The sequence below is a fragment of the Megascapheus bottae genome, chromosome Y (genome assembly GCF_031878675.1).
Source record: "Megascapheus bottae isolate mThoBot1 chromosome Y, mThoBot2.hap1, whole genome shotgun sequence".
Taxonomy (NCBI): Eukaryota; Metazoa; Chordata; class Mammalia; order Rodentia; family Geomyidae; genus Megascapheus; species Megascapheus bottae.
In genome coordinates this window covers 6,317,875-6,335,548 of record NC_143548.1, presented here as the reverse complement: position 1 = coordinate 6,335,548, position 17,674 = coordinate 6,317,875, and the positions used below count along the sequence as shown (strand labels likewise).

Below are 17,674 nucleotides of genomic sequence, written 5' to 3'. Positions count from 1 at the left end.
GACACATAAGTATACATCTAGTATACAGGGGATCACAATAGCACAAAAGCTAAGTACACATGGCCACATGGAATGAGGCTAAGTTTAATGTACTCCAGGATAAGGAAACAGGAGGCTTATCTTAGTGACTGTTGTTTTCAATCAGTAAGTAAATTGTTGCATCATGTGAAGTTATTTCTTTTCTCTTTTGTTTCCCCTGATGCTTTATCTCATGTTGTTACTGTATCCAATTTTGGTACTTGCTATCTTGTATATAAGTGTATTTGTTTATTTGAAAAAGGGAAGATAAGAGATGAATGGGAGGGGTTGCAGGGAGGGAAAGCGGGAGAAAAACACGGGAAGGGGTAACAATGTTCAAGAAGTAATGTACCCACTACCTGATGAATATAACTGTAACCCCTCTATATATCACAATAAAATAAAATAAAAACAAAAAATGAACTATTGTCTTAATAGTAAATATTTCACTTTTATTTGTAAATTCCACTTGACCTCAAGACAGTTAACATGTTAATTAAAATAACTCAGCATCTTCCTTCTTCACAGCAACACTGAAACTGGTTTTTGAAAACAGAACAACCAACTCTCTACTCATGCAAATGAAACTGCCCTTTGCAGATGATGGTCAAGATCACAACTGTAGAACAATCCTTGAAGACTGGAATAACGTTTGTTGAGTTCAGCCTAGTTCTGTAAGTAAAAGAAATGACAGATCCAGTGACTAAAGATCACTACAATGTAATACTGTACAGAAGGATCTCTGTAAAGTTATCTGTATAATGCTATACGGTAATATTCATTCATCCAATTTTCCCCTTTTTCTGCCTGTTGCCAATGTGTCTTTCTTTGTTTCTATATAGGCAAATTTAGATTGCAGCATACATACTGATGGTGTGTAAATGGATTTTTACTTGAGTAAAATTTTCACAGACACTTTTCTATTCATCTCATTACTACTTCATATTTTGACTTGTTACCAAACACACTGATGCATCAAATTAATGTAATTACTACCTCCATTTTTGATCAGTATATATGCTTATACAGAATATATATGTAACATATACTATACATAACTATATAGCATATGTTCATAATACATTAATTTGTATTCTGTAAATATTGTATGATGTACAGTCTAGGATAAATGTATAGTACAGGATATATAAAATACTATATATTCTACAGGTATTTTACCTGGCATGAAACATATATAAGAATACATCCTATCCTACATAGGACATGACATGTACTCTATATTTACACAGTGTATTATATACACACGTCACATACACATTTATGTCTAATCACATACTAGCTAACTTTATGTAGACATTCTTGCATTCTTTTAACCGTCTGAAATAGTCCTAGATGAATCTAACAAATTAGCATTTTTGAGATGATATGGATGAATGATTCTCAGAGAAGTCTCAACATCAGGATCATGGTACAGTAATCTAACTTTGTCAAGACTACCCTATACAATTTTTGAAACCTCTGGCAACCATGTTGAACGTAAGAGTTTTTCAAAACTATCAGGCACAGTTTCATCTCAGCAAACTGTCAATATAAGGGAATTTTGTTCCAGAACTGAGATATCAAAACCTATTACTGGGTCAATTTTCTTCAAAACCATTTACGTAAGTTGATTTCCAATAGAGGTATATTTAAAAAGAGGCTGATAAAATTGTAGAAGCTACACTATAATCCCAATTGCTTCTATGAATTCATATACTGATACATGTAACATATATACTATACGTAGTGTGGTGTTAAGAATAAAAAAGAATTTTGCTTGTAATATTTTACAGCTATGGCCATGAAGGGTAAAGTGTAGTTATGTGCCGAGTGCTGTTTGCTTACCATTATAATGGATTTATTTTCTGAATGGACCTTACATATATGGCTGTATATTGTGTCTCTATCTATATAAACACACCCATATATGTACACAAATGTACATACAAATATCTATGTATACATGCAAATCCAGAATTTATTCTGACCAATGAAATGATGGAATCTCCATGCTTGTCCCTAACAACGCTTTAGAGTACACTGCAATTTCACTAATACCTTTAGTAACTCTAAGTCTAATAGCCCTAAAGGAAGGTATGGTTTCAAAGCTGCTATGCTTTTCTCTCTCTCGCTCCCTTTTTCTCTCCCTCTCTCTCTCTGTCTCGGTCTCTCTGTCTCTCTGCCTTTCTCTCTCTTCATTCCTTTCTTCCTTCCTTTCTAAGCCATCTCTAGGTTCTCTAGGTATTGTTTTGTTTGCATGAGTCAGTTGGGGGGCTTGAACTCAAGATGTAGGCACTTTCCCTGAGATGTTTTGCCCACAGCTCTACTTCTGGCATTTTGGGGGGACAAATGGAAATAAGTTTCTCCATGCCATGACCCTCAGATCTTAGCTCCTGAACAGCTAGCATTACAGATATGTGCCCACCCCTCTAGATGCTCTTACTTAAACAAGTTAAGCTTATAGAAATGCCTTGTACCAAAAGCCATATATGTTGCTACAAAAAGAAAGCATCCAAATGTGTTTCAAACATAAACAAATTGAGTAACTAATTCTGAACAATCCCAAATTTACAATTTATGAACAAGTATCAAAACATGCCCTTAACTTTAAACAGAGGACATTCTTTTGTTAAAAATTGTTGTGTTGGTGGACGCTGGTGGCTCATGCCTGAAATCCTAGGTATTCATGAGGCTGAGACCTGAGGATTGGTTCAAAACCAGGCTGGACAGGAATTCAATAAGACTGTTATCTGCTATTAACCACCAGAAATTGGAACTTGAGTTGTGACTCAACATGGCCGAGAACTAGCCTTGATCAAAAGTGCTCCATAATCAAATATACACGTATGTATGTATGTATGTATGTATGTATGTATGTATGTATGTATGAATGTGATCCAGGAAAATGTTTTTCTTATAGATAAAATTGTATAAATGTCTACTTACATCATCTAGGTCTTCATCATCATCACCAATATCATCAAACTGGACTTCATCATCCTCTCCAGGACCAAATGTGTCAGATTCATTGATTTTAGCTAAAAGTAACAATACATTCTTCATATAAGCAAAGTATTTTTAAAACTGCCCACTTTAGAAAATGGATCTGTATGCATATATATACATAATTCTGCGTATATATATATATATATATATATATATCTGTACACACACACATACACACAAGTGTGTATATATTTATACTGGTTTTCCCTACAGAAATATCCATGAGGGAAGTAAAGTGTTAAATCAGTAGAGGAATACAAAGCAGCTCAAAATTGTTTACCATTCTAGGTGCCATCTCCAGCAGGGCAAAACCCAACAAGTACCTCAAAAACACTCCTATATAGAACAATGTCAAGACCATATGAACTTCATTTCCTACAAAAATAAGCACTCATCTAGGGGATGCTGCCTCATACCTGTAATCCTGGAATACTCAGAAGACTGAGATCTGAGGATCACAGTTCAGTGTCAGCCAGAAAGTCTCTCACTCTCTTATCTTTAGTTAACCACACAAAATAGCAGGCAGTCAAGTGGTAGAGTTCAAGGGGTAGAGTATTAGCCCTGAGCACAACAACCAGCTCTGAGTTCAAGCCCTTAGGTCAGGCAGGAAGAGAGACAGTAAGACACATGACATATACACAGAAATGTACACATGCAAAAATATTAAGATCCTATTTCAAAAGAAAAGTTGGAGTTCTGATACTAGGGGTTCATTCTTGTATTCCTAGGCTGGGAGATTACAGTGGATAGCAGCTCAAGACCAACTCAAGCAAAAGAAGTTCATAACACTACAGTTCCAATGAACTAGTAAAACAAGGCTAGACAGGCAAGACTTAAATAGCAGAGCACCAGCTGTGAGCAAGCAAGCTCATTATGAGGCACCAAAATTTGTGGCTCAACTGCTAGCCACAAGAAACCACCCAGATGCATGGATCACCCCTACAATCTATTTGCTATTTGCGGACAGAAAGTTATTTAGTTATTTAGGCTCATATATATAATCTCAGTTATTTGTTGATAGAAAGAATCATGGTTCAAATCCAACCTAGGGAAATAGTTGGCAAATCTCAATTTAACTAACAAACCGGATGTAGTTGTGCATGCCTTTGGTCTCATCTTACAAGAGAATCAACAGGTAGAAGGATCTCGGTATTAGTTTAGTCTCTTAAAAAATGTTAACAGCTTCCCTGAAAAAAAATACCCACTGGAGATTTCACTCAAGTGGTAGAGTACCTTTCTAGGAACCTAGAGGTACTAGGTAAGCAAATCCCAATAGTACCAACTGGAACAGAAGAGGAAAAGCCTTCTCTCTGCATATTTGCAACACAACACACAGTCAGACAGCCAGACACATATACACATGTACATATTTATATACTATATACCTATTTTATTACAATTATGTATATGTATTACATACATATTATATACACTAATATATTGTCATGTATATATGATTCCCTAGATATTATAATGTATGTATGTTAACATGTATATCATAGAGTATGTATATGTATATTATTCCCTTGATACATAAACATTAGGAGCTTACAAACTCACAAATTCCTCCACAAATATTGTTTCTGAGGGCTGTGGAGTAGTGCCACATGCCTATAAGTCTACTCAGGAGACAAGAGATCTGAGAATCACAGTTTGAAGACAGCCCAGGCAGGGATGTTCATCTGATCCCTGATCCTATAAACTACTCAATAAATGGAAATGAATCTGTGGCTCAATGGGTAGAATGCTAGTCTGGAGAAAAAAAGCTCATTGGCAGAGTCCAAACTTTGAACTCAAAGCCCAGGACTGGCTCGAAACGAACAAAAACGAAAAGCAAAAAAAAAAAAAAGTTTGCAGGCAAGCCCTACTATTTCTTTCTAATATACTGGCAATGTAAACAGACATAATTTTATGACAACTTGTTCACCTAAACCCTTACACACAATAACAACACATAACATTGTAAAAGAAGAATGGAAAATTACCATGTTCTGGAAGTTCTCCATATGCCTTCAGATTTCTAGCTTCATCAGCATTATACTTTAAAATCACATCAGCTTTGTTATCCTTAGGAATAAACAAACAGCCTTGAAAGTTCTTATAACAAATATTATCAGTTGTTTCTTCAATGACAGGCCTTAATATAAAGCTCAGCTGGCCAGGCTAGATAGCTAACCAGCCTAATCCTAGCTACTCAGGAAGCTGAGATCTGAGGATTGCCAGCGCAGGCACTGAAGCCCCATAAGACTTATCACCAATTAACCACTGGAAAACTGGAAGTGGCCCTGTGGCTCAAGGGATAGGACCGGAGGCTTGAGCGGAAGAGCGGAAGGACAGTGGCCAGGACCAGAGTTCAAGCCCCATGACTGAAAAAATATTCTCTGGGATTAAATTCTCTGGAAAGAAGTATGTTACATACTTATGGTAAGTCATAACATGCAAAGGATTACTGCACTTTCAATCTTCATAAAAACAAAACAGAAAAAGCTTCACATTTTATTTATTATTTAACGCTGTTTGTTGACCGGAAGACTGCAAAACAGCAGTGTTGTTTTTTGGTCAAACCAACCATTGAAAACTGACTGGAGACAACTCAATCAGTGCACAACACCAAGTTCAAGGGTGTTTTACTGCTTCCTTATTTGCTTTGAAGTCTGAGAGTATAAGTGTGTTTTTGCCCTGACCCCTGCTTTGAATCCAGCAAACAGCTATAGAATGGTCTTAAAATGCATTGGTCTTTTGCCCTATGTTCTGTCATTCTCAGGATATGGAAAGGGTCACAAAAAAGGAAAGTTGTTAGGAAAGTGGAAGAGTCACTTTGGGAATTACGGACAACAACAGGAAAAATTTCAGCCACTAGAAGGAGTAAGACACTGGATCTACCACGTTTTAATAAAGTTAAAATTTTAAAAACTAGGGGCCGGGAGTTTGGCCTAGTGGTACAGTGCTTGCCTAGCATGCACAAGACCTGGGTTCGATTCCGTGGTACCACATACATAGATTAAAAACCCAGACGTGGTGCTGGGTCTGAAGTGGTAGACCTCTAGGCTTGGGAAAGTCCAAGGACAGTGCACAGGCCCTGAGCTTGAGCCCAGGACTGGCAAAAACTTCAGAAAGAATTAGAGTAAATGTATTAAAAAAATGTTAAGAAATGTTAAGATGTTGATGAGACTGCTGTGTCCATAAGTGGAAAGTACCAACGAAATATATTTCTATTGTGTTTTTTTTAAACGGGTGGAATTGTAGGGTCAGGAGTTTAGCCTAGTGGTAGAATGCTTGCCTAGCATGCACCAAGACCCAGGATCAATTCCACAGTACACAGAAAAATGCCAGAAATGGTGCTGTGGCTCCAGTGCGCAGGCCCTGAGATTAAGCCAAAAGACTGGCAAAAACAAAACAAACAAACAAAAGAAAACATGGGGGCTGGGGATGAGTTGTACAGTTAAAAAATTCTGGGGGGATACTGATTTGAATATTTTGTTTTCAATGACAATTATAATTGGACAAATGATCAAAAGAAATAAAGGAATTGGGCATTAAAACCAAGAGGAGATAACAAACATCTACAGAGTATTCTACTGAGCAATAGCAAAACAAAACTACTACTTCTAGTAGTGATACTTTCTTACATAGTTGTATTTCTTTTAAACTGGTGAAAATCAAATAATCAAATACACTTTTTTTTGCCAGTCCTGGGCTTGAGCTCAGGGCCTGAGCACTGTCCTTGGACTTTCTCAAGGCTAGCACTCCACCACTTGAGCCTCTGCACCACTTCTGTCCTTTTTCTATGTATGTGATACTGAGGAATCCAACCCGGGTCTTTGCATGCTAGGCAAGCAATCTACCACTAGGCCAAACTCCCAGCCTCAAATATACTTCTTAAGTTTGAAACTTATAGAGGACTCTGCCATTTATTTTAGTAGACATTTTCAATTTATAGCAAACAGTTAATAGTTTGCATGCATGTCTCAATGTTCATGAAAACACTGTAACATTTTTATAATTTTACTGCTTTGTGTAGTCATGAACCATGTTCCCAGCCCCAAACTTGTGATTTCCTCAACTGTGTAAAGTTCCCAGATTTGGATTTCTAAGCCCAGTAAATAATGAGCCTGAGCCAGTGAAATGCTCTCTGTGTATAGCAGCAGTTACTCAGGAGATTGAAGCAAGAGGATCAGTATAGTCTACAAGTCAAAGCACACAGGGGGCCAAATCCTGAGATCCCCATTAAACCCAACAGTTTGTTCATATCCTAGGACTGGCACCCAAAGAAAAAAAATGGATAGAACATGACTTGGGCCTCTAGTGAAACAGAGGTTTAAGGTGTGTATGTATTCAAAGATCAATAAAAATTCATTTTTAAAACACTGCAAAGAAAGAAGACAAAAAGCTCATGTAATAAAGAGAAAGTAGGGAGGTGAATATGATCAGCATACATAGTATGTACAAATGGAAATGTCCCAATGAAACCTCCCACATATAATCAATATGCACTAATAACATTGCAAAGCTGTGAGAAAGACCAACTTGTCTGTAAAATTAATCCACTCATTGGAAATATCACCATAAACTGCCAATTTCTATTTAGAGAAGGTAATTTAAACAGCAGTAAAGACAACAGATATGATAACAGCAATGGGAAATTCAGCCAACACCAGTCTTTTATCACTGACTGATGCTTAACACAGAACTTTCAAATAAATGATGATATTTATCTAGACCTACTAGGATTATTAACTGCATGTACTATTTAAAAGAAACAAAAAACATTTTCCCACAAAAACACGCGTGTCTGAATAGCCACTTTGGAAACCCTTGTGGATAAAAATAATCCTGTGTCTTCAAATTCAACTAGCTCTTAATAAATATCAGCATGAGGAGAAGAGACAGGGCCTGGAATTGATCACAGATGCTAATTCTGTTACTAAGTAATAAAGACACAGGAATTTTTACCTGATAGTCTCGCAGACCAACCAGTATAATGTCTGAGGCATTTATCCAAACCTGTAAAAGGCAATTTATTGCATATTAACACAAATAATAAATAGCAGTGTTGGATATACCAGTCATTATTATTCGTCTATTTTGGGCAAAGTACACATCAACAACTGGAAGATGAAAAGGTGCTGCAGAAAGCCAACACAACCAGGACCACAAGTTCAAGTCCACCTTTGGTCATACAGCACTTTCCTGTTACAATGAGACATTGTCTTTCACACAGTATATAACTGCTTTAAAAAAGAATTAACCCACTAAAATTAGAGGTGTAGCTCATTGTGCAAACATAACTTTCCTCCTATGCACAGTCCCTGGGCTCAAACCTCATCGCAGAAAATAAAGGGGGAAGACATAATAAAGCAAAAAATGTAAGATGTCCTGATAGTCATACGTGAAGCCTCGCATGACATATGCCAAATTTACTTCAAATCCTTGGCAGAAAAATTATTCTTTAACAAAAAATGAGACCAAGTACCACAACTGTTAGTGATGATAGTTTGTTATCCAAATAAACAAGAATTACCCATTGAAACCAAACCTCTACCCTCCATCTTACAGAAATGTAGGTCCTGTCATTGGCAGAACAGTGTGTTGCAAAATGCTTACATTAACAATCCTTACCTCGACCTAAGGTCAGTGACTCGTGACTGCAATCCCAGCTACTTAGGAGGACTGAAGTTCAAAGCCAGCATGGGTAGGAAAGTCCATGATGCTTTTAGCTCCAATTTACCACCACAAAGCTAGAAACAGATCTGTCACTCAAGGGGTAGAATGCTAAGCCTTCAGCAAAGCCCTGGGTTCAAGTCCCACTACTGGCACCAAAATTAAATTAAAAATAAATAAATACATAATGGGGAGGAGTTTAATTCTGGTGAATCATGATGAATCAAAATTTGTGCCCATACCAAAAAAAAAAAGGTCCAGAAAACACTTTGGTCATTTCAACATGTCATCACTCAACTAAGATTCAGTTAGCAAGTCTTCACCATACATGCTCCACCACCAATGGTAATAGTCTCATACACTATAATAAATACTGCTTTTCTTTAAAAGCCACCCACACAGGCTTATTCTCCTATAGTACAGCAATTCAAATAAAGTAAGATAGCTCCTACAAATAAGCGCCAGTAAGTTGGAGAAGAAGGAACTCACAGACTCAAGTGTGTGTATCACATATGTATGTCAGATAGATGATTAGACATAAAGCGTCTATCATGTGGCATATATATATATACATGTAGTCCATCCTAGGATATATAGGGCTGATATGTACATATGTTTCACATATATATATGCATCTCCTACACATAATGTAATTTATAAACCAGTCTAATGTTGCAATCTATTTTTTAATATATCTGATTCAGAATTGTCTAATACCACATTCATTTCCAGGAACTGAAAAAATGAACACTGACTTCTTTAGTACACCCTGTAGTCTCTTTCCATCTGAAATAATTCCTACATTTTTTTATTCCTTACTACAACCAACAGTTAATTCAATCGAGACCGCTTGTTTTATAGATTCATTTTATTTGTTTCCTCAGTGTTATATGCATAATGAATCTTTCTAGCCAAATACAATAGAGGTGGGGAAAATGAGAGTGATCAAGGATCTTATTTTACTTTCTATATCATAATGCACATCACTCTTTTTCCAGAGAGTTTTGAGAGTTCCACAAAAAAAATCTCTTCTTACTTTAAAAGAAATTACTTTTGTGTTATTTTGTTGTTAATATGAAGGTGCTATACAGAGAGGTTACCACTGTATAAGTCAGGTATTGAATACATTTCCCTTTTTGGACAATATCACCCCTTACTTAGCTTTTAAAACCAATTATTTTTATAGCAAACCCATATTACAGCACAACAAGGGGATGGGCTAGAGAACCTGAGTTCAAAGGCCAGTACTACCACCACCCTCAACAACAAAACGAATCCATGAAGTAAAGAAAAATCCATACCGTACCTTTTTCCTCAACTTTCCTCTGATATGACATAGCCTCCTTATGCCATCAAAACACATTGCTTCTAATCGTCCGTTTCCCAACATTTTGAGAACTTGTGCATACTCTGAAGTTGGGATAAAATTCAACATTGGTCTGAGTTCAAGACCCAGGACCGGTGTAATACATATATATGTACATACATTTATACATACTAGTATCACTCCCTTGCCTCAGAGAAAGCTAAAACAAACGGCTTCATTATTAGTAAGTCCTACGTTTACACTATCAAATAATCTATAAGATAAAAACACTGTTCAGAGGTAAAATGTCAGATGTTGAGTTCAAGTATTCCTCAAACCATCCCAATGTTCTTACGAAGGATACTGTTAAGAACAGAAGCCATGGACATCTTGTGGGAAAAGAATAAAAGTGGGGTAGGAGGGGCTAAGTGTCTGGCCTAGGGGTCGAGTGCTTGCACACTCAAAGACCCGGGTTTGAGTCCTTGGTACCACATACATAGGAAAAACACAGAAGTGGAGCAGTGGCTCAAGTGGTAGAGATTTAGCCTTGAGAAACCCCAAGTGCTCAGGGCTTTAGGTCAAAGCCCTGGACTGGCAAAAAAAAAAGGAGAGTAGGAAAGGGAAATAAAATGTAAGAGAACCTACACAACACTCCATAGCAGAGTTAATCTAGAGAAAATCTGACACACGAAAAGGCTGTCTACACAGCAGTGAGATTCTTTTCTGATAGCTACTGAATATACATGTGCTCCAAACATTTCCAGCATTTGGCAACAAAAAAGGAAAGTATGAAAGTTTGCTCTTAAGTTCCACATCTTACACAAATAAGAAATTCAAAGGCAAATATAGAAAGGCCTTCGGTGATAGAAAAGCATGTTTCATGTGATTGAAAAACGTGAACATTTCAGAAGATGGTGGTCACAGTGAGAACTTTGCAGGAACAGCTAGAAAAGGCCAAAGAGAGCCTAAACAATGTAGATGAAAACATCCGCAAGCTCACGGGGTGAGATCCAAATGACGTGAGACCCATGCAAGCCGAACAGCTGGCCCTTTCTGGAGGTAGAGGACGTGGTAGTTTATTGCTGAAGCGTGGATTCTCTGATAGTGGAGGAGGACCCCTAGCCAAACAGAGAGACTTGAAGGGGCAGTCGGTAGGCTGGGTGGGGAGCGTTGGACAGGAAGAGAATCATACCAAGAGAGCAACCCAGAGGAGGAGGATGTCAATAAGCTGGCACTACAGTCTTCAGCTGTAGCTACCTCCGAAGAACACACACACAGAGACCTCCTTATCCAGGATCAAAATATGGATGTAAAGGGAAAGCAGAGGTATCGATGAATATTTGGCTTGTTGTTGGGTACTCTTCAGAAATTTAAACAAGAATCTACTGTTACTACTGAAAGGCAAAACAGACGTCAGGAAATTGAACAAAAACTTAAAGTTCAGGCAGAAGAAGAGAGAAAGCAAGTTGAAAATGAGAGGAGAGAACTATTTGAAGAGAGATGTGTAAAACAGACAGAACGGTGGCTTTTGGAAGGTTGGGCTTCCGCAGCTGCAAGAAGAATGCAATGAACATAATGCCAAGGTAATTAAGTATGTTCTATATTCCTGGAAGAATGTGTCCAGATACCCCGAATCTAATAGAAGAATCACAGAGACAAATGAATGCGTTATTTGAAGGTAGATGCTCAAATCTGCAGAACAAATAGGCCTAGAAGGCACACCATGAAAGAAAAAGAGCATCAGCTGCTACATAATGAAGAACAGAAGCGGGAACAAGAAGAAGGTAAGGTGGCACAGCCAGAGGAAGAGTTGGAGGAGACAGGTAATCAGCACAATGATGTAGAAATAAAGGAGGCAGAAGAGGCAAAGAAAGTAGGCATAGTGCATAGTGATGCAGAGAAAGAACAGGAGGAGGAGGAGCAAAAACAGGAAATGAAGATTAAGTTGGAGGAGGAAGCAGAGGCAAAGGAAAGTGACAAACAACAGGATAGTCAGCCTGAAGAAGTTATGGATGTGCTAGAGATGGTTGAGAATGTCCAAAGTGTAATTGCTGAGCAGAAAGTGATGGAAACTAATCAAGTTGAAAGCATAGAGCCTTCAGAAAATAAAGCTAGCAAAGAATTGGAGCCAGAGATGGAATCTGAAGTTGAGCCAGATAAAGAATATAAGTGTCTTTCTCCTGCAAAAGACAATGTTAGTGTTATAGAAGTGGAGAAGGAACCTGAGGAAAAAGCATTTGAAAAAGAATCTGAACCCGAGCCTGAGCCTGTGGCTCAGCCTTAGGCCCTCCCTCTAACCCAGGCGCAGTCTCAGCCCCATCAAGTTCATCAACCCCAGCCTCTTTCTCAGCCTGAGACTTTGCCATTAGCTGTTTCAGCTCAGGTTATTCAGGAACAAAAGAATCAACTACCTGAGAGGAAAGAGTTTGCTGTTGAGCCCGTACAGCTCTCTGAAGTGCCAGTAGTGGAACCAGTTTAAGAGCGCACTCCAGAGTACAAGCTGAAGCAACAGCAGTAGTAGCAGTTCTAGTAGCAGTTCAACCAGTAGCAGCAGCGGAAGCAGTTCTAGCAGTGGCAGCGTAGTAGTCGAAGCAGTTCTGGTAGTAGCTCCAGCACAAGTGATAGTAGCCAAGATAGGAGCAGCAGTACTACTAGTAGTAATGAGAATAGAAGTCAAACTAGGGGCCAGGGACACAATAGAGACAGAAAGCATTGTAGGAGCATGGATCCAAAGCGAATGGATACGTCAGGATTAGAGAGAAGTCACAAATCTTCCAAAGGTGGTAGTGGCATAGGCACAAGAAGATTGAAGGATAAGAATTCCAGGTCTGACAGAAAGAGATCTATATCAGAGGGTAGTCGACCGGGCAAAAGATCTTCAAGAAGTGAGAGAGACCGAAAATCAGACGGGAAGGACAAAAGGTGTTAACGGAAGAAGCCAGGCTTTCCTAGCCTATTCTTTGCAGCAGAAGATTTCTTGAGTTAAAGGATTACCTTTCCTTGTAAGGAGGATGCTGCCTTGAGAATTGCAGGTTGTAAAAAATCTTTTTGGAAAACACAGACTGTTTGTTTACCAGACATTCTTGTACTTTTTGCATAATTTTGTAGGAGTTATTTATCAAAATTATGCGATGTTCCGGAATATGTAAAAATAATAATAAAAAGATTAACATCTCTTGTCATCTTTTCTAAATATCCTATAGGCTTCAGTAAGAATCTGTATATCTTAATAGGTAAATCTTTTAAGTCTGTTCCCTTCTAATTCTGTATCATACAATGGTTTTAGGAATAAATGTTCATTTCATTACTTTTGAGATGCCTTTTTGACCCTTGTATAATCATTTTCAGTTTTTACCTCTAGATACTGAATAGGCTTAGGATGTTTCTGGAGACTTCCTCACTTACTTGGCTTTAGCTCTCAGGTCTTTGCAGCTTTATAATCATTTACTATTTTTCTGATCTCCCTTGTTCATCTAAGCATTTTCCTATTTTGGTTGTCATTTTCCTGATGATGGGAGCATTGTACTTCTGTCTTTGATGTTACCTCTGTGCTAACAGTATATGCAATCTGTTAAACTAACGGTCACTTCTTTCTAAGAAATCTTCTAAACTTGGATTTTGAATTTGTGGTCTTGTCTTAACATTTCTGTTGGCTCTAAATGAAACATGCCAATATGTGTTTTAGAGAAGTTTTGTTCAAGGAACCACTGTATGGAAGCCTTGACTATGTAAGTAAGCAAAATAACACGCAAGCGTACCAAGTGATAACTTTGGAGTTTCATAAATCTGTATGGAGTATTTGTTGCCATTACAATACATGTGCAAATAAATGTGGCTTAAGTCTTGTGTGACTGCTTAGGATTAGTACTTGTGTTTTGATACGGGCATACATTGCAAAATGGCCTGTTTTTAGTTCATAAGAACACTATAGCTTTGTATATTCAAGTTAATGGTTTCCAGACTTAGTTTTTTTGTTCTCCGTGCAACTTGTATAAATGTGAGTATGTTAAACCAACTCTTAAAAACATACTTTCAGAAATAGAAGAGGCAATCCAAAATTTCATATGGAATAATAAAAGACCCCGTATAGCAAAAATGCTTCTTAGCAGAAAGAACAGCGCAGGAGGAATTTCCATACCAAACTTTACACTCCGTACCGAAGTTTTATATAAAATTTCTGGATGAATACTGAAAAAATACAAAATGTAAACATGGACAACTGATCAGAAATTGGGATTAATATCTGTTTCGTGCCTGGTGTGGTAAGAATTTCCCCATAAACAAGCCAGCAAAGAGACAGAGATTAGTTGGAGCAGAGAATGGTGAAGTGTCAGCAAGCCTCCCTTCCATCTGAAGAAAAATGGGTACTTCTCCTTACGACCCAGTTTCACAGGAGGCAATAAGAAGAAGGAGGAGCCTTGACAACTATAATAGTAATATAATGACAATGATAGTAATAAGAGAAAAACAACAAATGAGAGAGAAAAAATTACAGAAAGATTCTACCTTACTGAAAGTAAAGGACTAGGGATATGGCTCCCAGTTGTACAGTGCCTCTCATCAAGCACAGTCACTCAATTCAGATCTCATCTACATTCGGTTTGTAAACAGTTTCATACTGGGCTGCGGTAGGAATTTGTCCATAAATCAGCTGCCAAAGAGGTGGATATCAGGAGGATCACCCATGTACAGTTTTGAGACCAGCCTGGACAAAAAAAAGTTAACGAGCCCTTTCCAGCTCAAGACAAACGTGTGCCTCTCCATTACACAGGAGGCAATAAGGAGGAGGAGCACGTGATAATCATGGTGCTGCTGCAGATGATACAAATTAAACAAAAATACAGTAAGATTCCTTCCATCTCAAGAAAAAAACACTGTGTTGCTACTCCTTACTACCCTAGTATCCAGGAAATAGAGGATCACTAATGAAAAGATTCCCACCTGCCTGAACAAAGGACTATCACGCAGTTCGAATGTCACTACTCCAAGTTTGCTATGTTTTAAAGAAGATCCTTTGAGGCTAAACATCTACAAAGGTATCATTAATAAGAGAAGCCTAACTCTAAAAGACTTACTTACCTTGTCCAGCCTCTTTAAAGACCAACTCTCTTTTCTGAGATTCATTCTCATTCTTACCTCTGCGCCTGTTTTTACCTCCTTTACCTGATTAGTAAAAGTAAATGAGAGAATTAACGGTCGCACTTTATCTACTTTTTAAGCATCGTTACAACTACTCCGGATGGCTGTACATACAGAGAGGAAAAGGGAAGGGATGTGGAACGGGTACACAATGGCTCCGGTGTAATTTATCCTTTTCTGTGATTGGGAGTTCCAGGAGTTCCTTTTATTGCATGCATGTTTTTAGTGTACCTTAAATAAAAACCTAATATGTGATCTGCCCACTGGTTTGGAAACAGCAGAGTGGCAATGGCATGCCTTTGGGATACCGCACTGAACCAGGACGCATAGGACTGGGGGCCTTATTTGGAAGTGGTGGAACACGGCACGTCTTAACAGGTCTAGGGAGAAATGAAGTGGCATTTCTGCAGCCAGCTGTCAAACACCAAGAGCGTACACAGCTCTGGGCTCAAGAGCATGAACATGGAAGACTTGTTCCGGGTTGTGAAGGAAGGCTCTGTCCCGTTAAGAAAAAAACACACATAAAAAATCACCCTTTTTGGTATTTAAATGTTCACGAAACGATCGGGATAATTCACAGGACCCCACGCGTTAGGTCTGTCTACAAGAGGAAGTTCAGTCGATGCCCACGTGTTGGCAGTGCTTAAATCGAATCCGTGGGCTTTTCGGTGGAGAAAACAAAGGACCCTGCTGGTCTTAGTCGCACACTATCCAGTGCTGGGAAAGGCAGGAAAAACCTGGCTAAGTATGCCACAGTGCTCCGAATGTGAAAATCTTACTGTACTGTATGAAGGGCTGACCTCAGAAAACTTTGCTAGAGATAAACCCACACAGGATGGGTGTCGGGCGAGGGTGGGTCAAGGCCCCACCCAGGGCTCGGCTGGAAGTTTCCTGCCATATTGCTAACCATCTATGCGTCTGAGGCACAGACGCCAAGCAGGCCTTCAGGTTGAGAACGACTTCCAGAGAGTTCCCGGAAGGCCCGGCGCCCCACGGGCCAGGCCCGGGCGGCTCCCAGCGGGCCTGAGGTGCAGTCCGCCCTCAGTCGGAGGCAAAATCCTGCATTCTTGCCCAGGAGACCTACACAGGAGGACGCCGGCTGCACCCAAACGACCACACTCGGAAATGGGCCAATCGTCCCGGGGCCTCCGCCCAAGCCCAGTCAGAAGCAGCAGTCAAGCCGGAAGGAGAACTGGCTGTCTCGGGCCTAAGGAGGTTCAAGGCCCGCACACGAGACGGACGAGCCGGCCCGGAACTAGCCGCATTACCTTTATTTTTCGGCATGGTGGGTGGGGGAGACTGGAAGCGCTCTCGGCAGGTGGCCACGAGCTCCCAACACGAACACCGGTTCCTGGAACTGTGTGGTGGGCGGCAAGCTTAAGAGACACGGGAGCAACAGTGGCAGTTGGCCTGGCTTCCGCTGCCTGGGGGTCATGACCCTGCTCCTGCGCATGCGCAACTCAGTTCTCATGCCAGGCCAGGCCCACAAGGCCCCGCCCCTCCCCAGCCCACCTTTCCCACCCCCCCTTGCCCCAGGCCCTCCTGTGCCTCGGGGAGCATGACCCTGCTTCTGCGCATGCGCAGGTCAGGCCTCAGGTCAGGCCCACAAGGCCCCGCCCCTCCCCAGCCCACCTTTCCCACCCCCCTTGCCCAGGCCCTCCTGTGCCCATCCCCGCCCCGCCCCCTCTCCGGCCTCCACAGCCAGTCCTGCTCCAGGGAAAGTCCCAGACCCGCAGACAAAGGGCCCTCACCACCCGTGCCAAAGAACCGGGCCACACTCCACACATCAGCTCTTCCTCCTGGGACACCTCCACGTTTATCCGCTCCGCACCAGGATTTCCACCTTTGCTGCCTTCTACCAGCCCCACAGGGGAGGGAAGGGCCCCGGGCTCCCCTGTCAGCCCCTCCCTTCCCAAGGTGGCTCCCGGGTTCCTCCTCTCCTCCCCTCCCTTCCCAGGATAACACACAGCCCTCTCCTTCCCCTTCCCCTGCTCACTTACCCATCCAAGCTGGCTCAGAACTTGCACCTCTCCTCCCCTCCCTTCCCACGGTGGTTTCCAGCTTTCTTCTCTTCTCCCGTCGTCCTTCCCCGGGTGGCCCCTAGCCTCCCCTGCCCTCCCCACCCAAGGTGGCTCTGAGCTTCCACTTCCTCTCCCCTCCCTTCCCCCTGTGCCTCCCAGCGCCTCCCCTTCTCCACCCTTCTTCTACCGTCCCAAGATGGGGCCGACTTCCCGCTTCCCCAACCCCCTCTTTCTCCCGCTGCCAACCCTGAAGGCATTCCGCTTGCACGCTGTGCCTGTGGGGCCTACATCCAAGCCTCCCTCCCTTTCAGAGTCCTGTGGTCACTTAGGTCCTCTTCTTCCCTTCCGGCCTGAGCCCTCCATCTCAGGCGAAGCTGAATGATCAGACTTGCAGCAGACAAGACCCTGGGGTGCGAACCCTATAGCCTCATGGGAACTAGGACTGGGTGCAAGAAGGACGAGGGTACACAGACAGCGTTCCTGTGACCATTGAGGTCAGACGGAAACTGATGGTTTTGTTACT

The 17,674-nt window shown here is 40.7% G+C and overlaps 1 protein-coding gene and 1 pseudogene across 1 annotated transcript; one reads left to right on the top strand and one right to left on the bottom strand.

The window, feature by feature from the left end:
* Positions 1-492: 492 nt before the first annotated feature.
* Positions 493-16,422, bottom strand: LOC150040246 (eukaryotic translation initiation factor 1A-like). Its single transcript, XM_090327367.1, has 7 exons — positions 16,399-16,422; positions 15,071-15,154; positions 9,992-10,095; positions 7,978-8,028; positions 5,010-5,091; positions 2,965-3,056; positions 493-690 (listed from the first exon to the last, which is right to left on the bottom strand). The coding sequence occupies exons 1-7, from the start codon at positions 16,412-16,414 to the stop codon at positions 685-687; spliced, it is 435 nt and encodes a 144-aa protein (XP_090183493.1). The 5' UTR covers positions 16,415-16,422; the 3' UTR covers positions 493-684.
* Positions 10,903-12,920, top strand: LOC150040247 (pinin pseudogene; annotated as a pseudogene).
* Positions 16,423-17,674: the final 1,252 nt, after the last annotated feature.